The sequence below is a fragment of the Phalangium opilio genome, unplaced genomic scaffold, assembly GCF_054372755.1.
Source record: "Phalangium opilio isolate 3A_F unplaced genomic scaffold, DU_Popi_V2 ptg000013l_1, whole genome shotgun sequence".
NCBI lineage: Eukaryota > Metazoa > Arthropoda > Arachnida > Opiliones > Phalangiidae > Phalangium > Phalangium opilio.
Genome location: NW_028324148.1, coordinates 12590360 through 12610751, shown reverse-complemented (window position 1 = coordinate 12610751; position 20392 = coordinate 12590360). Strand labels below are relative to the sequence as shown.

Sequence of the window (20392 nt, the reverse complement as noted above, 5' to 3'; positions counted from 1 at the left end):
CTATGTAAAATGTAAATAATCCAATAGCAAACGAAATCAGCCACGACTTAATTGCAAAATTGCTTTCCAACGGCTCGGTTTTAGCATCCATCCTGCACAAAGTCAAACGCTATCTTCAAAAATTTGAGTTCTCCAGTTTTTACGCTATGGGGAAATCCTTGAAAAATTTGTCGTATTGTTTAACTGTTTTATAAGTGTATTAAATCTTTGAGATAATAGAAAATATTTTATTTGTGTTAGCAAAGTGTAGTTAGGTAACGAAGATAGCAGCTAACCCTGAAATATTGAAGTCTTTCATATAAGAATGATAAGATTAGGGTTCTAGTTTTATTAAACTAAATTGTCAGATATATATATATAACTATCTTATAATTTGTAATAAAAATACAATGTTTTTAGTGGTTCTACAATGGTGGCACATTTGACGTAACAAAGTCAGGGGTTCACCAACTTAATGAATAATTTGAAAACACAGCATTTGTTCAAATTTGGGATCATTTACAGAGATCTAAGTTGTATTAATACCTAACATTTATCATACGCAAGGAAGTAGTATTGATTAAGCGCAGTATAACATGTGCATAGTGTATTTATGAAGAAAATTAATACTTTTGAATGACAACCGAATTGAAATGTTATTTTCTCTGTTTAAAACAAATCGTGTATGGCTTTGGAACGTTAATGTGAATTAGGGATTCCGGATTCAAGTTGGCTTCGGTCCAAACTTCACCTGGTTTGATTATGACGCGTTGAACTAAATTGGCCAATAGAAGAAACAGATCATTCCTGGCCAATTTTTCTCCGACGCAAATTCGTTTTCCTTCGCCGAAAGCCAAGAATCCTTTCATCTTTTCACCGCAGTATTTTCCGTTGGAATCTAAAAAGCGTTCGGGCATGAATTTTGTGGGTTCTTTCCAGATTTCAGGGTCCATGTGGATTGCTTCCGCGTGAAATATGACATTCGTTCCCTTTTTAATTCTGATTCCTCCCAGTTCGGTGTCAACGTTTGTCATGTGTGGAACTCCAATGGGAACTGACGGTCTGAATCTCTGACTTTCAGAAATGAACGCCCAAGTGTAGTTGCAGTTTTTACGGTCCGATGCCAACGGCATTCTTTGTCCTTTAAAAAGGCAATTAATTGTACCACCACAAAGCGAGGAAATTGTAACATGATTCTTTCCAACAATTTAGAATATTTGGAGCAAGGTTACTAAACCGAATCACATACGCGAAAGTTGGTTCCCTCATAACAGTTATAAAGTATAACCAGAAGTGAGATGAGACTTGAAGTACTGAGCTAACCAAATTCTTCATTCGGCGAAAGTGAATATTCTTGATAACACACCAACGGTTGGCCCTCTAGTGGCCGTTTCAGAATTTCCCCTCCAAAACGTTAGACGCTCGCGGTGGTAGACGGCCGAACTAGATTCAAGCACCCGCGTCCGTGTTTCGCCGCTTTAGGTTGAGGGGAAGGGGGTAGGAATTTTTTTTTGGAACTTGAACAATTTTTTTTTCTCTCTAGCGTAGGCGCGATTGAATCGGCGTAAAATCCTCAAATTTGTTCACTAATGCCAGGATCTATTACCAATGCTAGAGCCCTTCACTTCTTGTCTCATCTCACTTCTGGTATAACTCAGCCCATGGTGTGATTGATGCCCATCTGAAGTTTGATAAGCAGAAGAGCAAACAAAAAGGGTCAGCCTGGGAAGAATCATGTTACATAACTAAAACATTAAGAGGATACAGAGTGGCATCTTTCTTCTATTATCCTTTTTTGCGTATACAAACCGATGTGCTCATTAATTTCTTCCCTTACACGCAATTGTACTTCAGGGAAGTGGGCCAAGAAAAGTACTAGCCATCGCAATGAAACGGCCGAAGACTCCGCGCCAGCTTAAAATTACGAAAATATTATTTAAGAGAAAAATTTCGGATTTGGATAATCACTAACCCAAAAAGAGAACACCAATAATTTTCATCATATTTTTATCGTCCAGATATTTTTTGGTATCTTTGTCTTCTTCGTCAGCTTCCAGACCCGCCGATAATACCACATCGGAAAAGTTACGAATTTCTCCTGAAAATATTAATTAAAACACTTATTTCACGTTCACAAATCAATTGCAATAACTTGTTTCACCTCTTTGAAAAGTTTCCTTATTCTTGTTGAGTTTCTGACTTAAAAATTTTCCAAATTTGATAGACATGTTCTTCATCATTTGATCCCGTTTGTAATACAACAAAAGCAGCAAAGATGAAACATCTCCTGGACAGTTTGAGCCGTATTCTTGTATCGTCTGGTAAAAAGAAGTTAGACGTGTCGTTTCCTCAGCATTGACGTTACCAGATCTGTTCAATTATTGATTATCAGGTCTCAATTTTTAATCTTAAGACGATAATCACTCACCCAAATGCGATTTTGGCAATCATCTCAATTGTAAATTCTTTAATCTCAACAGCTGGATTGACAGAATTCCCAAATTGAAGCGTTTTTGTAATAAACGATTCTGTTGTTTCTTTTATAATGGTAGCTAATGTCTCGGAATCTGCGAATTTTCTGAATTGAAAATTTTAGAAATTTATCATTAAACACATCTGTTGATTCTAGGGCTAAATACTCAAAAATATAATATCTAAACCTTATAGCTACAGCTGCAACTTTACGAGTTACTTCCCAGTTTTTATTCTTTGGTTCCATTGCAATGCCCATGAAATGCTCTCTCATGTGATTTGCTTTAAAAATAAATAGAACTAAAGGTGTTTGAAGGAGAATTTGTACCTTCCGATATTACATGGTACTCAACACTTATTTCTTAATTTCAAATTAATTATTTCAAATTTCTTTTAAACTTACCCGATCTAACACTTGGTCTCGAAATGATATCGTCTCGTTTCACTATCAATCCTTCCCTGGCTAATTCCCAATCGGCAACAAAAACAATGGGTTCATCGCACAACCACACCGTGAAAATACCTCCGTACTTTTTTTACATTGGAATAGCACTTCCATTGCCGAATTTGCTCGATACAACGCTTTTGAAACAAATAAATCAATTCAAATTTAAGGTCAACAGGGAAATCATCACGTTATATACATAAGTACAAAATATTACTCTACTTTCAGTTAAAGGCCGACTTCCGTCGAAAAGAGTTCTAGCGAACTGAAAACCGAGCATCGAGACTAACAATGGAGCGACCGCGCCGATTTTCGAATCCCCGCTGGGGTAAAAGATGGAAGGGTTCTAGCTAACTGAAAGCCGTGCAATGTGGTTCTAGCGAACTGAAGATACACAATAGAGAATTTCCTTCAGGGAAAAGCAAAAATTTGAGAGGAAATAAATTTAAAAGGATTTCATCTTCAGTTCGCTAGTACCAAATTGCACGGCTTTTAGTTAGCAAGAACCCTTTCAACTTTTGACCCAGCGGGGCTTCGAAAATCGGCATTGTTAGTCTCGTTGCTCGGTTTTCAGTTCACTAGAACCCTTTTCGCTGGAAGTCGGCTTAATATTAAAACAAATTCCATTGACGGACAGTTTCCTGCGGAAAAACCTCGGCGCCAAAGGTTCGCCTATCTGTTAGAATTTAAATGGTATATTCTTATTAAATAGAAACCCTTTGGATAAAAATCAAATTTACTACAATTCCCAATGAACAGAAATATCATCGGGAAAAACTTTCCCAATGGACAGAAATATCATCGGGAAAAACTTTCCCAATGGACAGAAATATCATCGGGAAAAACTTTCCCAATGGACAGAAATCTCATTAAGACGATACGTTCCTACGGACAGAAATACATTTGGACGAAACGTTCCAAAGGACAGAAACCCGATTTGTTGTATTAATTTACATACTCAATATATTTCCAAAAAACGGTAGTGGCATAGGACCCGGTGGCAATTCCTTCACTCTGATCCATAGTCTAACTATGTAAAATGTAAATAATCCAATTGCAAACGAAATCAGCCACGATTTTATAGCAAAATTGCTTTCTAATGGTTTCTCATTGTGAGAATTCATCCCGATTAGTCAAAGGTAGGCTCGAAAATGGTCAAAACTTATACCACGCTCAAGTAGTTATCAAAATCAGAATTTAATATTAGACAGGGAGTTCACAATTTCATTATGTAAATGGTTTTATCTCAAATTACAGGTTACGTCTAACAAACATATTTATTTTTACCTCTCCGAGTGACGTATGTCACGGAGAGGTTCTGTAACGATCGTGTGTGTCTGTGTGTGTGTGTGTGTGTCTGTCTGTGTGTGTGTCTGTCTGTGTGTGTGTCTGTGTGTGTCTGTTGTTACACCCACGTGACCGCGTTCGCAGTTTCCAAATCGGAGCAAACGTGTTCGCCATTTCCGAACTGCTTTCACAGTCACGGAAATGGCTCCTCTACTTGAGTTCTCACACCACCATCTTCTGGTTTTTGTCCACCCCACACGGACACCAGTCTGTACTTACTGGCTTCTAATCACCACCATCTTTTGGTCTTCGTCCATCCCACATGGACACCAGTCTGTACATACTGGCTTCTAATCACCACCATCTTCTGGTCTTCGTCCATTCCACTTGGACACCAGTCTGTACATACTGGCTTCTATTCACCACCAACTTTTGGTCTTCGTCCATCACACATGGACACCAGTCTGTACATACTGGCTTCTAATCACCACCATGTTTTGGTCTTCGTCCATCCCACATGGACACCAGTCTGTACATACTGGCTTCTAATCACCACCATCTTCTGGTCTTCGTCCATTCCACTTGGACACCAGTCTGTACACCTGGCTTCTACTCCATCGTCATTGCTGGGTTTAAGACATTCGCGGCGATCAGCTAGGGTTACGAGAAACGTCTAGCCTCCCTAAGGTGGGATCGCCACCAAAGGTTTTCGCAATTGCGGTTGTTCTTGCTTTTAGCTGTAGTTCAAAACCCTTATATACTACCTATTTGAGTAAGGCCAAGCAACCGGCGTATGCTTCATTTCAAACGCCAATATTAGTCAAGTCTCTCAAGATTGTTTAATTGTTCTTTTTTAAAACGATGTAACGTTCAATAAGGCGAATAACTAACGAAGAAATTATTAAATATTAATTATATTTATTTTAATATTTAAGATAATCTTGTTTCTCAATTCAAAATTAATACGGAAAGAGTTAAAAAGCAGTCTATGTTTTTGTCTGTGTGTGTCCGTCCGTTGTTACAGTAGTGCGCTGCATTAAAAGTTCGTTTTGTTTTGATGTGTAAAGAAATCCTACAGAACCATAATATTCCCTTTATCCTTAATATATATAAAGTGAATATGTAGAAATATTTTTCGTAATTTTGATGCATTTAGTACTTTTGTAGCTTTAAAGCTCTATTTCATTTTGATATTCCAAAGATTTTTTTTAATATTATTATTTAAAATGGATGTTTATATATTACTTAAGCTATACTACATCTGTTTATAGCATAATCCTTTCTAAAGTGAATACAAGCACAACGCTACTATGTTGGTCAAATGAACTTTTATTTGTCAATAGGCCTAGTGAACCAAAAAGTAAACGCTTGGGTTTGGTTTTCGTTTCTGTAATGCAGAGACATTAACGGTTCAGAGTGAGCCGAAAGTTAAATACACTTTTAAATTATTAGGCTTAGATTTTGGGCGCGTTCAGTAACGCTCAACGGAGGCTCCGTTGAATGCGCATTCGCCACTGAACGATTTTCGGAACTTCCGGTTTGACGTCACGATTGTAAGCGAAGAGGCATCGAAGTCATCGGCTGTAAGAGCCGATTACTTCGTTGAGCAACGCATTTGTGACGTAGCAGCAATGGAGGAAACTTATCTCCCTGAACGATTTCGAGAAGTTAATTTGATGGATAATTTCGGAATTATTTATAAAATCGGTGTAACATCGACTGAATGCGAATGAATAGTGTCTGTTAGTTATTTTATGAAATTTTTTCTATTATATCTATGAAGCTTTAAAAGTTATTGGGTTTGAAAGTTTAAGCCTTGGCTAAGTTACGGGTTAGAGTTTGCTATGGGACTATAGCTATTTAATTGGCGTGAAACCAGTTGATCACGCGAGAATTTTAAGAGATATGTTAGTTTCTAATTTTAATTATAAAAGTTGTTATCTATCTCTATAAATATGTTATCATACAATTTTTGTTAAGCCTTGGTACCTTGCACGCTTTATTGCGCTAGCGTCATTGATAAAACGCCGATGACCGGAGAAAAGCTATGACGACAGAGCTCACCGGTAAACATTTCCAAAATCCGCTGTCTTTTTTGGTGAGCTCTGCTGAACGCAGCCCAGACCAGTGAAAGGTCTGATCGTAATCGGATAATAGCTTCGTGTTTTCATGCTTTTTATGGTACGCATTTACTTTCAGTGTGTGTAGCCACAAATAAGCTTTGGTGTTTGTAACGTTAACAGTCATGTTGACAAACTAAGAAAATTGTTGAGGTGAAACGAGAGGATAGTGTTTACATGGCAACCCTGTTGTGAATATGGCTTTGAACATAGAGGGCATACAGTTGAGGAGTAGAAAATCAGGCCTTTACAAACACGTAAAGGTAATATCCCTCCAAAGTTTTATCTCTTCATTTCCCGTTTTTCCCCCCATCGGATGATTTTAATGTGTACAAGTATATCATTATTGGATGTAAAATGTCGTCTGATTTACAGTATATTTGCTATGCTTTGTATACTGCTTTAATATTTCATAAATTTTAACTTAAGAAACATTTCCATATCTGGGCAAATAAGTTTGTAAGTAGTCGTCTTGACTCGGAGAGGTAATATTTTGGTTTTCCCAACTTGTTTACAATACGATTATATGCTCAACAACAACACGCCGTTCTTCAGTTTCTAACCACTATGTTCATACAGTAGTAATAATAGTACTACATTATGGCATAGTGTAGTAATAGTAGTAAAATTTTATTTTAAAGAATTTCCTCAATATGATTAAAACATTTCTTTCTCTCGTTCATTTAGACTGATCTGAATAAATTTTTAAAGTTGCAGCCTAAGAACAAAATTAAGTTAGGTTAACGTTCACCAGAGTAAATTCATCAAAGAACAAATATTTTTTTTTTTCAAAAATAAACCCATATAAATGTTATTCATGGAAAAGTATTTTAAATTCAAATCAGTTTTTCACAAAAATTTAAATGCACTTTATTAGCTTCTTTCACTTTTACTGATACAGCAGCGGGGAACTTACCTGTTTCCCAGGTATTTAGATACTGTAATAGAGCCCATCAATTACAGTAAAGTTACTTATCACTAGAACTACTTGAATTTCATTTGAATCCTTTTACATGAACTTGAAGGGAAATGAGCATGAATTCAAAACAATTTTAACTCTCCACAGTCATTTGTCTTCAATCGAAAGGAATAATGTGGCTTTATTACGGGTTTGATTAATTCCATCTTGTTTTTTGAGCTTGATAATTGAATTTTTTCCTCGTTCTAAATGTAATTACATAAAACCCAGAACCGTTATAATATCATTAAACAAATATTTTATTATTGCTATTTATTTATTTTTGAATTAACTATATATTTCCTCGAGGGCAGAGAAAATCTGGTTTACCGACGCTAGAGGAATACTAATTAAAGTAAAAAGGGGCAGCGCTCCTACGAAACCAACTGTCATTAGGTTAATTTTACGAAACTAAGCTTGACTGAAGTAATTTTCAGTTTCCAGAGTCAATTGTCTTCAATCAAAAGGAACGATATAGTTTTATAACTGGTTTATGTAATCCACCTTTTTAATTGTTACGGGCGTTAAATTATTATTTATTTTTCCTCGTTCTGAAAGTGAATAAAAAATTTGTTTTCTTCGTTCATAAAGTGGTAATTGCATTTAATCGTTTTAAACTAAACGCGATTATAAAAGCTTTAAGCTAGATTCCCACTTGACCGAAAATACCCGGCGGAATTCACGCAGCCGACGGTAGAAATTTTAACTTACGCCAGCGTCCAGCGGTAGACCGTTCACACTACGACTGAATTTTGAGATTGGCGGACCTGGCGGTAGATATTTTTGGGTCACGTGACAAATGGGAGTGGTTTTCACGGCATATATTTCGCACTTTGAATTGGTATCTTTAAACTCCTTGTTGCTTAGATTGTAACCTCCTCTATAAAGTCTTCCTTATTAACATCTAACCTGTTTTTTCTTCCATTAATTAAGCTTTAATTTTTCTATCATGGTGGCATGTTTCCGTTAAGCCTTAGTCAACCACTTTTTGTAATAGACCTTTTCACACTTATGGCCGCGCATGAGCAGTTGCAAGTTTGTTGCCATGAGTTTTACCCTTCAATGGAGTTAACGTGTAAAATAAACTACGATGGACGTGTTTTAGAACGTTTTATAATTTAATATTAAAATAAAATGCCTAGTATTTAAACCGAGAGAGTAAAATTAAAACCATGTTAAGAAACAAACAGTTTTTAAAGTTCTAATGGAAACGGTGTAATGATAATAGTTGGTTAAAACTCACTAAGCCTCGGCGACCGTATGGGATCGACGCTTCATCGGCGGACATCGCCGATGCCGTGCCCGAAAGCGCTGCGTATAACACGCTCGTAAGCCTTGGCGCCCAATTTGGTCTGTAGAATATTAGAAACTACCCCAATTTTACGCCTATCAATTGAATTCCATAAAATTTCACCTAGGAAGTTCAATTTATACTTTTACAACCATTAGTAAAACACTGTTTTATAAAAATAAACTCGAATGCCTAACTAGTAAGGTAAAAGCAATGGATACATAAATAAGACTGGCAACAAACATTCTTTCTGCGCATGCTCACCTCTCGAGAATTTTACCCCCTTTTCACCCTCGCTCTAAGTGTGAAAAGGTCTATATCTCTCAAAAAAATGGCGGCTATAAATCTATCTCGCGTATGCGTACGCTCTTGAAATTTATGACGTAGTCAGTGGGATAATTTCATTGGCTGAGACACCGACGTAACGCCGAACACAACCGAAGAAATAGAACACAACTTACGCCCGGCCGAACGGTAATTCCGTCGGGCTCGGCGTAAAGATTTTTCGGTTGAACCCATGCCTGGTTTCCGTCGTGTTTTCCGTCGAGTGGGAATCTAGCTTTAGTTAACATATCATTACATTTTTTGAATTTCAGATTTTCTCTCGACGTCTCGGAAAATCTGAAATGTAATACTATCACAAATATTTTTCAATGACTTTGAATAATAAATCGACCTTATTGAGAAGTAGTTGCAAAGCGGCTGCTATATGAAATTACGGTGTTTGTGATAAGGATTAATAAAGGATGGTGGTTCTAAAAGAAAAGCGGGAGAGGACTACTGTAAAAGACAGAAAAGACTTAGGTGGTTGCTACTTGTATTTAAACAAACTTGGTGTAAATATAGGGAAAGCTTATAAAGATTTATATTCTATTGAAAAACAATTTAATATTTTATCTCCCATTTTTAAAATAGCTAGGCTTTTCTTGACTCCAGTCCAAGAACTGCGACTGGTAAGATAATAAACAATTTGAATTCCGCTAAACTACCAATGATGAGTATTTGATTGTCCAACGAGCCACAGTTCGGTGCTTGAGGGCCGAAGAATATTGAAATGGTGATGGAGAATACAAGAGGTCAACTGTGAAGATTTTTAAGTCGAAATAGACTAGCAAGTGAGAAAAATTAAAAACAAAGTTAAAAGCATTTCATTTCAAGTGAGACTAAGAGGTACCCTTCAGATTTTTAATCAAGCCTCATTAAATTTTTAATTTATTAACAACTCCACGTTACATAAGAAGCAACGGACCTTTCTACCAGTACGTATTAGGTTATTACATTATTGGTTCAAAAGTAATTGTGAATGGTTTAGGTGTGTTAATTCCAAATGATTCACTCGTCTCCACGTTTGCATCGGTCCAAACTTCCCCTGGTTTGATTTCGACTCGTTGAAGTAAATTTACCAAAAATAGAAAACTATCATTTCTGGCCAATTTTTCGCCGACGCAATTTCGTTTTCCTTCGCCGAAAGCCAAGAATCCATGCATTTTTTCGCCACAGTATCTTCCGTCAGAATCCAAGAAACGTTCGGGCATGAACTTTGTGGGTTCTTTCCAAGTTTTCGGGTCCATGTGAATTATTTCAGTGTGATATAGGACATTGGTTCCCTTTTTAAGTTTGATCCCACCCACTTCGGTGTCAACGTTAGTCCTACGAGGCACTCCAAGTGGAACAGCCGGTCTGAATCTCAGACTTTCGGTAATGAACGCCGAAGTGTAGTTACAGTTTTTACGGTCCGACGTCAACGGCATTCTTTGGCCTTAACATCAAAAGTTAAAATTAAAAACCCATCAAATACATCCTCCTTTTGACATGACACTAGATTTTGGTTCGAGGTAAGCTACGCCAATTGTCACTATAAACAAGTAGTTTTTAACATTAGCTATGCTAATTTGTCTGGGAAGTCATTCTAAGCGTTATTAAAACCTCTGAACTCGATCAGAATAGCTCGATTGGAGTGCTAGGCAAGCTGTACTTCACAACTTTCAAACAAGAGTCTGTGGTGAATAGAAGGAACTATTATTGTGATAGATCTAAATTGTCCATACTAACCGATCTGTTCGTCAATTTCTTCCCTTACTCGCCTTTGTATTTCACGATAATATGCCAATAGCATCATAGCCCATTGCATTGCTGCGGATGTAGTCTCCGTACCAGCTTAAAACAAGATTGCAGTTACAGAATTAAAATAGAAGGAAAAAGGATTTTCATTGTGAATAATTACTAACATAAATAGAGTATGCCAATGATTCTCATCAAATTTTTATCATAGAGATATTCTTTGCTATCTTTATTCTCTTCATTAGCTTCCAAAGCAGCTGTTAAGACAGCGTCCGAGAAATTACGAATTTCACCTGCAAAATGGTGTTGTAACTTTGAACAATTACACCTTTGATTTGGTCGATACCATATTGTTTTACCTTTTTCAAACGTTTCCTTATTCTTGTTGAATTTCTCTGTTAAAAATTCTGCAAATTGGATGGACATATTCTTCATGATTTGATCCCGTTTGTAATACAACAAAAGCAACAAAGTAGAGACATCTCCTGGACATCTTCCGGCGAAAATTCGTAAAGTTTCGTAAACATAAGTTAGACGTTTCATTTCATCCGCATTGACGTTACCAGCTCTGATAATTTGTTCACCAAATAGTTTAAATCATATAATTCGAAATGATTGAATTGAATATTTTTGTAACTTGCCCAAATGCTGTTTCGGTTAGAATTTCGATAAATAACTCCTCCGTAAGAACGCCTGGATTGACTGGTTTTCCGAATTTCATAATTTTTGTAATAAAAGATTCAGTCGATTCTCTTACAATGCAAGCTAAAATCTCCGAATCTTGAAATTGCCTAGATTGGGAATTTTGTCAAATATGCATCAATTGATCAACGCAATCTTTCAGGGAGTGCTAAGCCTGCAGGCAGTACATGACTTCGTTCTACTAGGCTTTCAGCGTGGATTTAAGCAGGTGAGAGACATGTTGCTTCCTTGGGAAGATTTCGTGTACTTCTTGCATAAATAACTCACAACTAAGCAAACGACATTCATGATGCCAATAAGACGCATTTCTTTCGAATTTACAGCTCACCTTAGGGCACCGGCTGCTACTTTACGTGTCACTTCGTAGTTTTTACCATTCGGTTCCATAGCAATTGCCAAGAAATGCTCTCTCATGTAATTTACTGCGCAGTGAATAGAAATTTTAACAATTGTAATTTACCGTGCAGTGAATATAAATTTTACCAATTGTAATTTACTACGCAATGGATAGAAATTTTACCAATTGTAATTTTATGCGCAATGAATAGAAATTTTACCAATTGTAATTTACTACGCAATGGATAGAATATCAATAGTAATGTGCTGCCCAAGGAATAGTAATTTTGCCAATTGTAATTTACTACGCAATGAATCGAAATTTTACCAATTGTAATTTACTGTGCAATGTATAAAAATTAAACCAATTGTAATTTGTATGCAATGAATAGGAAATTTTACAATTGTAAGTTGTATGAAGCAAATTAAATTGGTAAGTTTGGTTTATGATTTTAACGTTTAATGAGAATCTAGTTTGATGAAAATGGTTGTCTGACTTTAGTTCACCTTTGAAGAAAATATTGGATGCGTGTCCCTTTAAGTTCTCTGTTTTACTAAATTCTTATTATAAAAACAAATCGTACTTGACTTAAGAGTTATTCGTGAAAGCATATCATTTCCGTTTGTGATAAGCGCTTTCTTGGCTAATTTCCAATCGGCCAACATAACGTACGGAATATCGCACATCCACAAAGTGTAGATGCCTCCGTATTTCTTCTTGCAATCGAGTAAGATTTCCTTCACCGAATTTGCTCGGTAAAATGCTTTAAAATAATAATACAAGCAAAAAATATCATGAGGTGTTAGTCGCGATATCGTTGGCAATGCATGAACGTGTTAACTACGGCTCGACAATTTCTCACTGATTACCCAATGCCAAACATACAGAATATAAATTATATATTAAACATACTCAACAAATTTCCAAAAAACGGTAATGGCATAGGCCCCGGGGGCAATTGCTTCACCCTGATCCATAGTCTAAGCACGTAAATTGTAAGTAATACAATTGCTAACGAAATCAGCCACAATTTAATTGCGAAAATGCTTTCCAACGGGTGTTCGCTGTGAAAATCCATACTGCCGCGTCGCTGGTCGAAGGTGCAAGTAAAGGTTTTTCTAACGTATGCTAAACTCTACTAATTTTCAAGCGGAGTCTTTAATATAGATGACAAATATGATTCACGACCTCTTTGAATTTTGAATCAATTCATTCGACCAAAAATATGTTCAGGGACAAAATGTAATTATAAAAATTATTATATACTGTAACTGTCAAGATATTCTTTAATTTATAGTCACATTGTACTGTAAGAGGTAAAGCCCTATCTAAAAGCCTTCGACTTGAATTACGAACTACTGTATTCTCCAAAAATTATGTTTAAATACAGAACCATAACTTATTGAAATTAAAATTAACTGCAACAGCGGAGTCATTCTTGGATTTAAAGACATATTGAAAATTGTCTAAACAAGATGGGCAGGCTGATTTATGTTACTCCAAATTTGAGCCACTTTCCTTATTTTAGGGCCCAATTTTTTTTAGTAAAAAAGTATAATTACTAAATTAAATCGGTTACATAGAGTAAATATTTATTTACCACATTTAATTTTATTAAATTCTATAATCTAGATTTAAAAGAAATTGTGTGTTGTTTTGGGACGTTAATGTGAATTGGTGCTTCTGCCTCCCAGATGGTATCGGTCCAAACTTCACCTGGTTTTATTTCAACGCGTTGAACTAAATTTACCAAAAGTAGAAATAGATCATTCCTGGCAAGTTTTTCGCCGACGCAAATTCGTTTTCCTTCGCCGAAAGCTAAGAAACCTTTCATCTTTTCACCGAGATATTTTCCTTCAGAATCCAAGAAACGTTCGGGCATGAATTTCGTGGGTTCTTCCCAAATTTCAGGGTCCATATGGATTGCTTCCGTGTGAAATACTACGTTGGTTCCCTTTTTAATTTTGATTCCTCCCAGTTCGGTGTCAACGTTGGCCATGTGAGGCATTCCAAGGGGGACCGCTGGTATGAATCTCAGACTTTCAGAAATAAACGCCCAAGTGTAGTTGCAGTTTTGACGATCGGACGACAACGGCATTCTTTGCCCTTTATGATAGAAATCAATGATACTATCATTTGTGTTACAGGGAAATCGGAAATTATATATATATGGCATCCAGCAATACTTGCTGTAGGAAATGAGAAGAAGGGTTGGAATTGGTGGTAAGAAGAGTCTTACGGAACGACTGGTCTAATGTAAATAGCGAGTAAGCAGTCGGCATTAGGTTTTATTATATCGTCCGAGTGAAAACATCGCCTAAACTGATCTCATTATCCACTTCTCTGGTTATCAGAAAAAGTGTATAACTCGATGGTATGCGTAAAAGATCTGCTGGCGTTACACTAGCATATTCCTGAAGCGTGGATTTAATAAACTAACCTATATTCTCATCAATTTCTTCACTAATTTTCTTTTGTACATCAGGAAAGGAGGCCAAGAAAAGCATCATCCAACGCATTGTTGTGGCCGAAGTCTCCGTACCAGCTTCAAAAAAAAAAATTAAAAATTCAATTTTCAAAATTATTACACGAAAAAGTTATTTTCAAAGTGGATAATCACTAACCCAAATATAGAACTCCAATGATTTTCATCATATTTTCATCATCGAGATATTCTTTGCTGTCTTTATTCTCTTCGTCAGCTTCCAAACCAGCTGTTAAGACAGCGTCCGAAAAGTTACGTATTTTTCCTGCAAGTAGTTGAAATTAGAATCCCCAGGCTTTGTTGAGTTTTAGCTACCAGTCTGACTCGTTCTCATACTATCTTCAGTTATGAACGTAAAATACGGTAACGCGTAATGCAAATTGTGTCGTGAGGTTAATTTTACCTCTTTGAAACGTTTCCTTATTGTTGTTGAATTTCTGGCTTAAAAATTCTCCAAATTTGATAGACATGTTCTTCATAATTTGATCCCGATTGTAATACAACAAAAGCAACAAAGTAGAGGCATCTCCTGGACAATTTGCACCGTATTTTTTCAACATATCGTAAAGTGATGTCAGATGTTTTGTTTCCTCGGCATTCACGTTGTCAGATCTGTTGGTTCACGGTGTATTCACTTTTGTATGTAAATTTTTCGTGCAAAAATTTTACGAGTGGCTAAAAGTGCGCCTCTTTTTAGAGTAGAAAGAAACTAAAACAACAATATTGTGGAGAAGCTGGCAATAAAGAAGCTAATTAACAATAATTTGGTCAAGGGAGCAATATTTAGGGGTAAAAACATATCCATTCTTGTAAAATTTTGGACAAGGGCGAAATTTATTCAGTTGATAAAACTTGATAAAAACCAAAACAGGCGCACATTTAGCCGCTCATAAAATTTTAGCCCCTTACCCAAATGCTGTTTCGGTAATAATTCTGATTAGTAACTCTTGTATATCAACATCTGGATTGACGGATTTCCCGCATTGAAGCATTTTTGTAATAAATGAAGCAGTGGTTTCTCGTGTAATGGTAGCTAATCTCTCGGAATCAGCAAATATTCTAAATTGGTAATTTTCAATTTTTAAATTATTATTAGATGCGTATTCCTTTTATCTAAGGTCAAGCCAGACACTGGCATTACTGTAATGACTGTACCTCACGGCTCCTGCTACAACTTTACGGCTTACTTCCCATTTTTTAATTTTACACGGAATTTTAATTTCGGTAAAATTTAAGAAACGGCACCAAAACCCCTGTCCCTGTCCCTGTCCCTGTGCCGGACGCGTCCGCGAAACGAACGCTTACGATAAGAGAGGGAAACCGGTCGCGTCCGCGAAACGTACGCTTGCGATGAGAGAGAGAGATCGCTAGCGTACGCGGTGGCGATACGAAGCTCCGCGTAGAGAGAGGGGGAAGAGGGAGAGGGGGCATCCCGCTCGGAGAGAGAGGAAAGAAAGGTAGTTTAAATCTCGCGGGCTTTTTTGAGTGAAGGGAAACAAGATGATAATTTTCGTGCACTACTGCACTTTGTGCGCGTGATACATCAGAGATTATGCTGGATGGATAGGAAGCTCCGCGTAGAGAGAGAACTGCCTGCCTGGTATATTAGTGAGAGGGGGAAGAGGGAGAGGGGGCATCCCGCTCGGAGAGAGAGGAAAGAAAGGTAGTTTAAATCTCGCGGGCTTTTTTGAGTGAAGGGAAACAAGATGATAATTTTCGTGCACTACTGCACTTTGTGCGCGTGATACATCAGAGATTATGCTGGATGGTTAGGTTAGGTTTCGTAAAATAGAGGGGACGCTTTACGGTCATAGTGATTTCTGGTTTAGGGGATCCAGGATTTTGTTTAAATACATTATTTGATTCGTATGGTTTTTAAAAATTATACTTTAGTGGGGTGCACAATTTAGTTTCATTAATATTATTTGAAATGTGACGTTATTAGAAATTAAAGGGATACACGATTGTGTTTCAGAAATGTTTTTAGTTGTACGATTTATTGGAAATCAACTATACGGGGGGTCACGTGAGCCGTGTAAAATTACTATTAAGGCCCAGCCCTTGGGCCATCTTGTTATTATTTGGTTCCATTGCAACACCCATGAAATGATCTCTCATGTGATTTGCTATAAAAATGGAATGAAAAAAGTGTTAGACCTCGGCTATCCGAAGATTCCAACGGAAGGTTTCAAAGTTCAATGTGTGATTCTTAAAATTATTTGTGCACCTATCAGCTTTGTTTTTCGAGTTTACTGTTTAATCGACGTCACACAGGTGTGTTCAGTGTACATATCAAAGATAACGGTAATGTAAAGTACGTGCGATTGATTTTATTCACTGAACGCCGTCAACAACAAGTCCTACACATGCCTGAGTTACTTAGGCGTCAATGTCTGGACACATATAGCCAGTATCAGTGTTGTTCCTTTGATTTTTGGGAACGTACTTTCCTCAATAGTAAAACGTACTACCCCAATTGGAGGCTTTTTGAAAACGTTTTTTCGCTCCTTGGGGTATTAAATTTCCCGTCCCCCTCAACGAAAGGCTTTTGGCGTAATTTTCGTCCCATAGACGCTAATGTTAAAAAACCGAATTTGAAAATGTACTTTCAAACATCAAACCGTACTGAATTAGACTTTAAAATGTACTAAAAAGTACAATTGCACTACTCAGAACAACTCTGAAGGATTTGACGAATCATCTAATGGACTTGAATCTCCAACAGCCAAAGGCAGGGAATTGTTAAGGAAGTGTACTTATTGTTTTTAGATCTATATACTTTTGATGTAAGTGCGTTAAAATGTTCCTTAAACTTTCTTAATTAACACATTGAACTTTTATTTTGTTTATTAAAATAAAAATTAATCGTACCCGATCTAATGTTTGGTCTCGAAATGATGTCATTTCTCCTCGTGATGAGTCCTTCTCTGGCTAATTCCCAATCGGTAACAATAACATACGGTTTATCGCACATCCACAAAGTGTAAACACCTCCATATTTTTTCTTGAATTCGAATAAGACTGCCTTCACTGATTTAACGCGAAAAAATTCTTTGAAAATAAATGAACGAAGATAAATTTAAACTTTACATTGATATCACCACGTTTACGGTCATAAATACAAATTAACTGACAACTCGAGAAAGAAGCATCGTTTAGTCTGATAAAGGGGGGGGGGGTTTGGGGTTTGTCAGTTAAAGGTCCTTGGTAAGCCTTAGCGAAAAGGTGTTTAAAAATAACAATCTTTTAGTGTCAAACTAACAGACATACTAAATGACACAAACATACTCAATAAATTTCCAAAAAACGGTAATGGCATAGGACCCGGTGGCAATTCCTTCACTCTGATCCATAGTCTCACTAAGCAAAACGTAAATAATCCAACTGCAAACGAAATCAGCCACGATTTTATCGCAAAATTGCTATCTAATGGCTGCTCGCTGTCAGAATCCATCTAGTCAGGAGACGCTTGTATTTTACTTGGCAAAATTAGCCAAGTTTGATTTTATAAGTGAAATAGATTAAACACGTCATAAACTATCGATTTATACTTGTCTTCAAAATTTTATCAGCTGAAATTAATTAGTTTTAACTCTTTCAATTACACGAAAAATTCACTTTTTGTTGCTGGAACTTTGTGATTCTTAAGGTGGGTTTCCATACGCGCTTGAAAGTCAAAAAGATTGAGCTCAAGCTTGAAAATTTCAAGTTTACGCTTAAGCTCCAGGTCGGTACCATTTCCATACTCGCTTTTAAAGTAGCTTGCGATTGAAAAGTAGCCCGCTTGCGCTTGAAAATAGCGTCAAGCTTGTATCTGTCGTGAGTAGATATTTGCTTGAGCTTAGGCAGTTCAAGCTTGACGTCATAGACGTTTCGGCCAATGAGAATCAAATTCCATATGGCCAAGGCCCAAGTTTTTATAAGTTCGGACTCGGATTGAGAAATAAAGATGCCTACACAACGCGAATTGAAAGAATTAATTAAAAAGCAAGCAGGGAAATAAAGAAACGGTGGTGATGAAAGAAATATTTATTTATCTTGTTTTAAATAAGCCAGCAATTTGGGATATACGAAGAAAATAGATACCGTGGAATATCACTGCAAATTTATTGCAACTGAAATGAAATTATCAAGTAGGTTCAATATAGGTTTTATCTCGGTATTTTGCTATTCAAATAGCCTTTGAAAGTTTGAGGACACGTGTAAATCTATGTGTTTATTTTTGTTTGGCTTGAACTTTGAAATTCATTGATAATACAACTGAATTAGCAACAAATTCCGTTTAATAAGCAAACGTCGTTTCCGCTGATTGATATTCACCATTTTGATTTCAGAATTTTTTGAACTGCAACGCGAGCTAAGCACCTATTTTTATATTCTTTGGAAACAGGTAACGCTTGTGCTCATACTTATGCTACGCCGCAAGATGGCAATAGTTATTGGAACGCTTGAGACGCACGGATTTTGAAACGCTCAAGCTCAATCTTTTTGACTTTCAAGCGCGTATGGAAACCCACCTTTAGAACTATAGCTTTTAACTTCGCTACGCTTCCCATACGCCTAACACTACAAACCTTTCTTACACAAAATCTAAGCAACATAATACATTATATTTAAATAAATTAAATTCAACCAAGTAAAGTATATTTAACATATTTAATTCATTATTTTTGGTTATTTATGCTTGAAAGTGAATTTTAAGACAGTTTAAATCAGGTAAATTAGAATATGCAACTCATAAAAAGTTCAAATTAGCAAAAGTCTCTTCTTCAATATTTTGAATAATTTTTAAGTTATGACATGATTCGTTGCAACTACAAAGGTCTGTACAGTTCAAATTGTTCTTGAAGCAACCACATCTACCATGACAGCCTTTCTTGCAAGAACATTTTCGCAAAGCTAAAAGGGCTTCTGGTGCTGGAGGCAACGTACACCGCTGTGGATGGAAAACACCATTCCTTTCCTCCCAACCGAACTCCGTTGGTTTGGGAAAGTTTGGCGTTGTTGTGTTAGAATTTTTAACCACTAAGCTTTGTAAATAAGCTCTCTTAATGTGTGGTATCAAGGTAGCCATTGTTGGTGGAAGTTGCCTTCCTTCCTTTCCGGATTTGGCAAACATATCCCAACGAAGGTCTTTCAAAGACTCATGATCTGCATTCGTTTTGTAGAGAAGGCAGACGTACCTTTCCATTTGTCCAACGATTTCATGACATATAAGGGCATTGGTTCCAAAAAGGGCAAATGCCTCCAAGATGCTGTCATCACATGCCATTAAGGTTTTGAAGTGGGATTTAAGAGCTTTGGTTGCGAAACATCCAGTACTATCACAGCCTTTAAAGCAATACCAACCGATCAACGCTGAGGCTTTTTTTGGTCCTAGTCTGTAGTAGAAGTCGTTAATTTTATATTGTTCTTTGTTTCGGAGCATCGTTGTACTAGTTGGTATATCTTTGTAAAATCCTGTGAGGAACACTAGTACATCAGTGTCTAGCGAATATACATCCAGTTGAGTGCCTCTGGGACTTATTCTCGCAACGTCTTGGGCGTGAAGAATAATTTGTTGATCTGCTTCTTCCAATGAATGACGACCGTGTCTCATCTCTTGGCTTGCAAAAACATCTTCCAATGGACGATTCGCCGAAATCAGATTATGATGAGAAACTACTAAGATCGTCTCACTGTCTTTAAAATAAGACAATAATTTATCCGAAAGATAAGAAGTCAATTCGGACTTCGTTTCAGAATGGAGAAGAAATTTTTTCACGTTATGAAATTTGGTTGCATCGTTTACGTGGTAGTGGACGGCTGTATTTTTCCCAATTCTCTTAGACCGTGTTGCATCTTTCAAAGAAGCCACAACGTATTGATCAAACAGTACCCTTATTTCGTCGTACATAAAACCCATGCGCTCAACTTTTTGTACAAATTTATCTGAGAGTTCTTGTGCCGAGGTAATATCCTTAGAGCTTTGGAAGGATTGAACGACGCACATGGCATCAATAATGAGGACCTTTCTTTCAGGAAGTGTACGGCCATAGATGTTTAGGACTTCTGGTAGTGGCAGCTTTAAGATTTCCGTTATAAGTTCGTGTTTATTAGCTAGCATGTGCATAGTGCCGTCAGGATTGAAAAGTGATGGAGGTGACACCTGAAACTCGTATTCCCCAATGGCATCTTTCGCGGCCAGATCTGGTCTTGCCTTTGCAACAACCAATAGTCTTGAGATTAGGCTTCTCTCTTCCTTAAGAGTTTGGA

At 36.8% G+C, this 20392-nt stretch overlaps 4 protein-coding genes across 5 annotated transcripts; all 4 read right to left on the bottom strand.

Moving 5' to 3' along the window:
• Positions 1–635: 635 nt before the first annotated feature.
• Positions 636–4020, bottom strand: LOC149709231 (steroid 17-alpha-hydroxylase/17,20 lyase-like). The gene is made up of 8 exons (XM_089863937.1): positions 3855–4020; positions 2855–2914; positions 2640–2733; positions 2408–2557; positions 2141–2349; positions 1952–2077; positions 1789–1893; positions 636–1120 (listed from the first exon to the last, which is right to left on the bottom strand). Exons 1-8 carry the CDS (start codon positions 4018–4020, stop codon positions 636–638), a joined length of 1395 nt encoding a protein of 464 aa, XP_089720063.1.
• A 5731-nt stretch (positions 4021–9751) lies between these two features.
• Positions 9752–11485, bottom strand: LOC149709230 (cytochrome P450 1A1-like). The gene is made up of 4 exons (XM_089864617.1): positions 10973–11485; positions 10781–10906; positions 10605–10709; positions 9752–10311 (listed from the first exon to the last, which is right to left on the bottom strand). Exons 1-4 carry the CDS (start codon positions 11154–11156, stop codon positions 9827–9829), a joined length of 900 nt encoding a protein of 299 aa, XP_089720743.1. The 5' UTR covers positions 11157–11485; the 3' UTR covers positions 9752–9826.
• LOC149709229 (cytochrome P450 2G1-like) lies at positions 11206–12730 on the bottom strand. Its single transcript, XM_089863936.1, has 4 exons — positions 12565–12730; positions 12236–12415; positions 11644–11737; positions 11206–11404 (listed from the first exon to the last, which is right to left on the bottom strand). The coding sequence occupies exons 1-4, from the start codon at positions 12728–12730 to the stop codon at positions 11206–11208; spliced, it is 639 nt and encodes a 212-aa protein (XP_089720062.1).
• A 509-nt stretch (positions 12731–13239) lies between these two features.
• LOC149709228 (steroid 17-alpha-hydroxylase/17,20 lyase-like) lies at positions 13240–17586 on the bottom strand. Of its 2 annotated transcripts, XM_089864615.1 has the most exons (9): positions 17426–17586; positions 17009–17188; positions 16215–16263; positions 15293–15337; positions 15047–15196; positions 14541–14749; positions 14277–14402; positions 14093–14197; positions 13240–13758 (listed from the first exon to the last, which is right to left on the bottom strand). In XM_089864615.1, exons 1-9 carry the CDS (start codon positions 17454–17456, stop codon positions 13274–13276), a joined length of 1380 nt encoding a protein of 459 aa, XP_089720741.1. In that variant the 5' UTR covers positions 17457–17586; the 3' UTR covers positions 13240–13273. The 2 variants fall into 2 exon arrangements, with proteins under 2 accessions (XP_089720741.1, XP_089720742.1); XM_089864616.1 differs by lacking the exons at positions 17009–17188; positions 17426–17586 and adding an exon at positions 16365–16478.
• Between the last annotated feature and the right edge of the window lie 2806 nt (positions 17587–20392).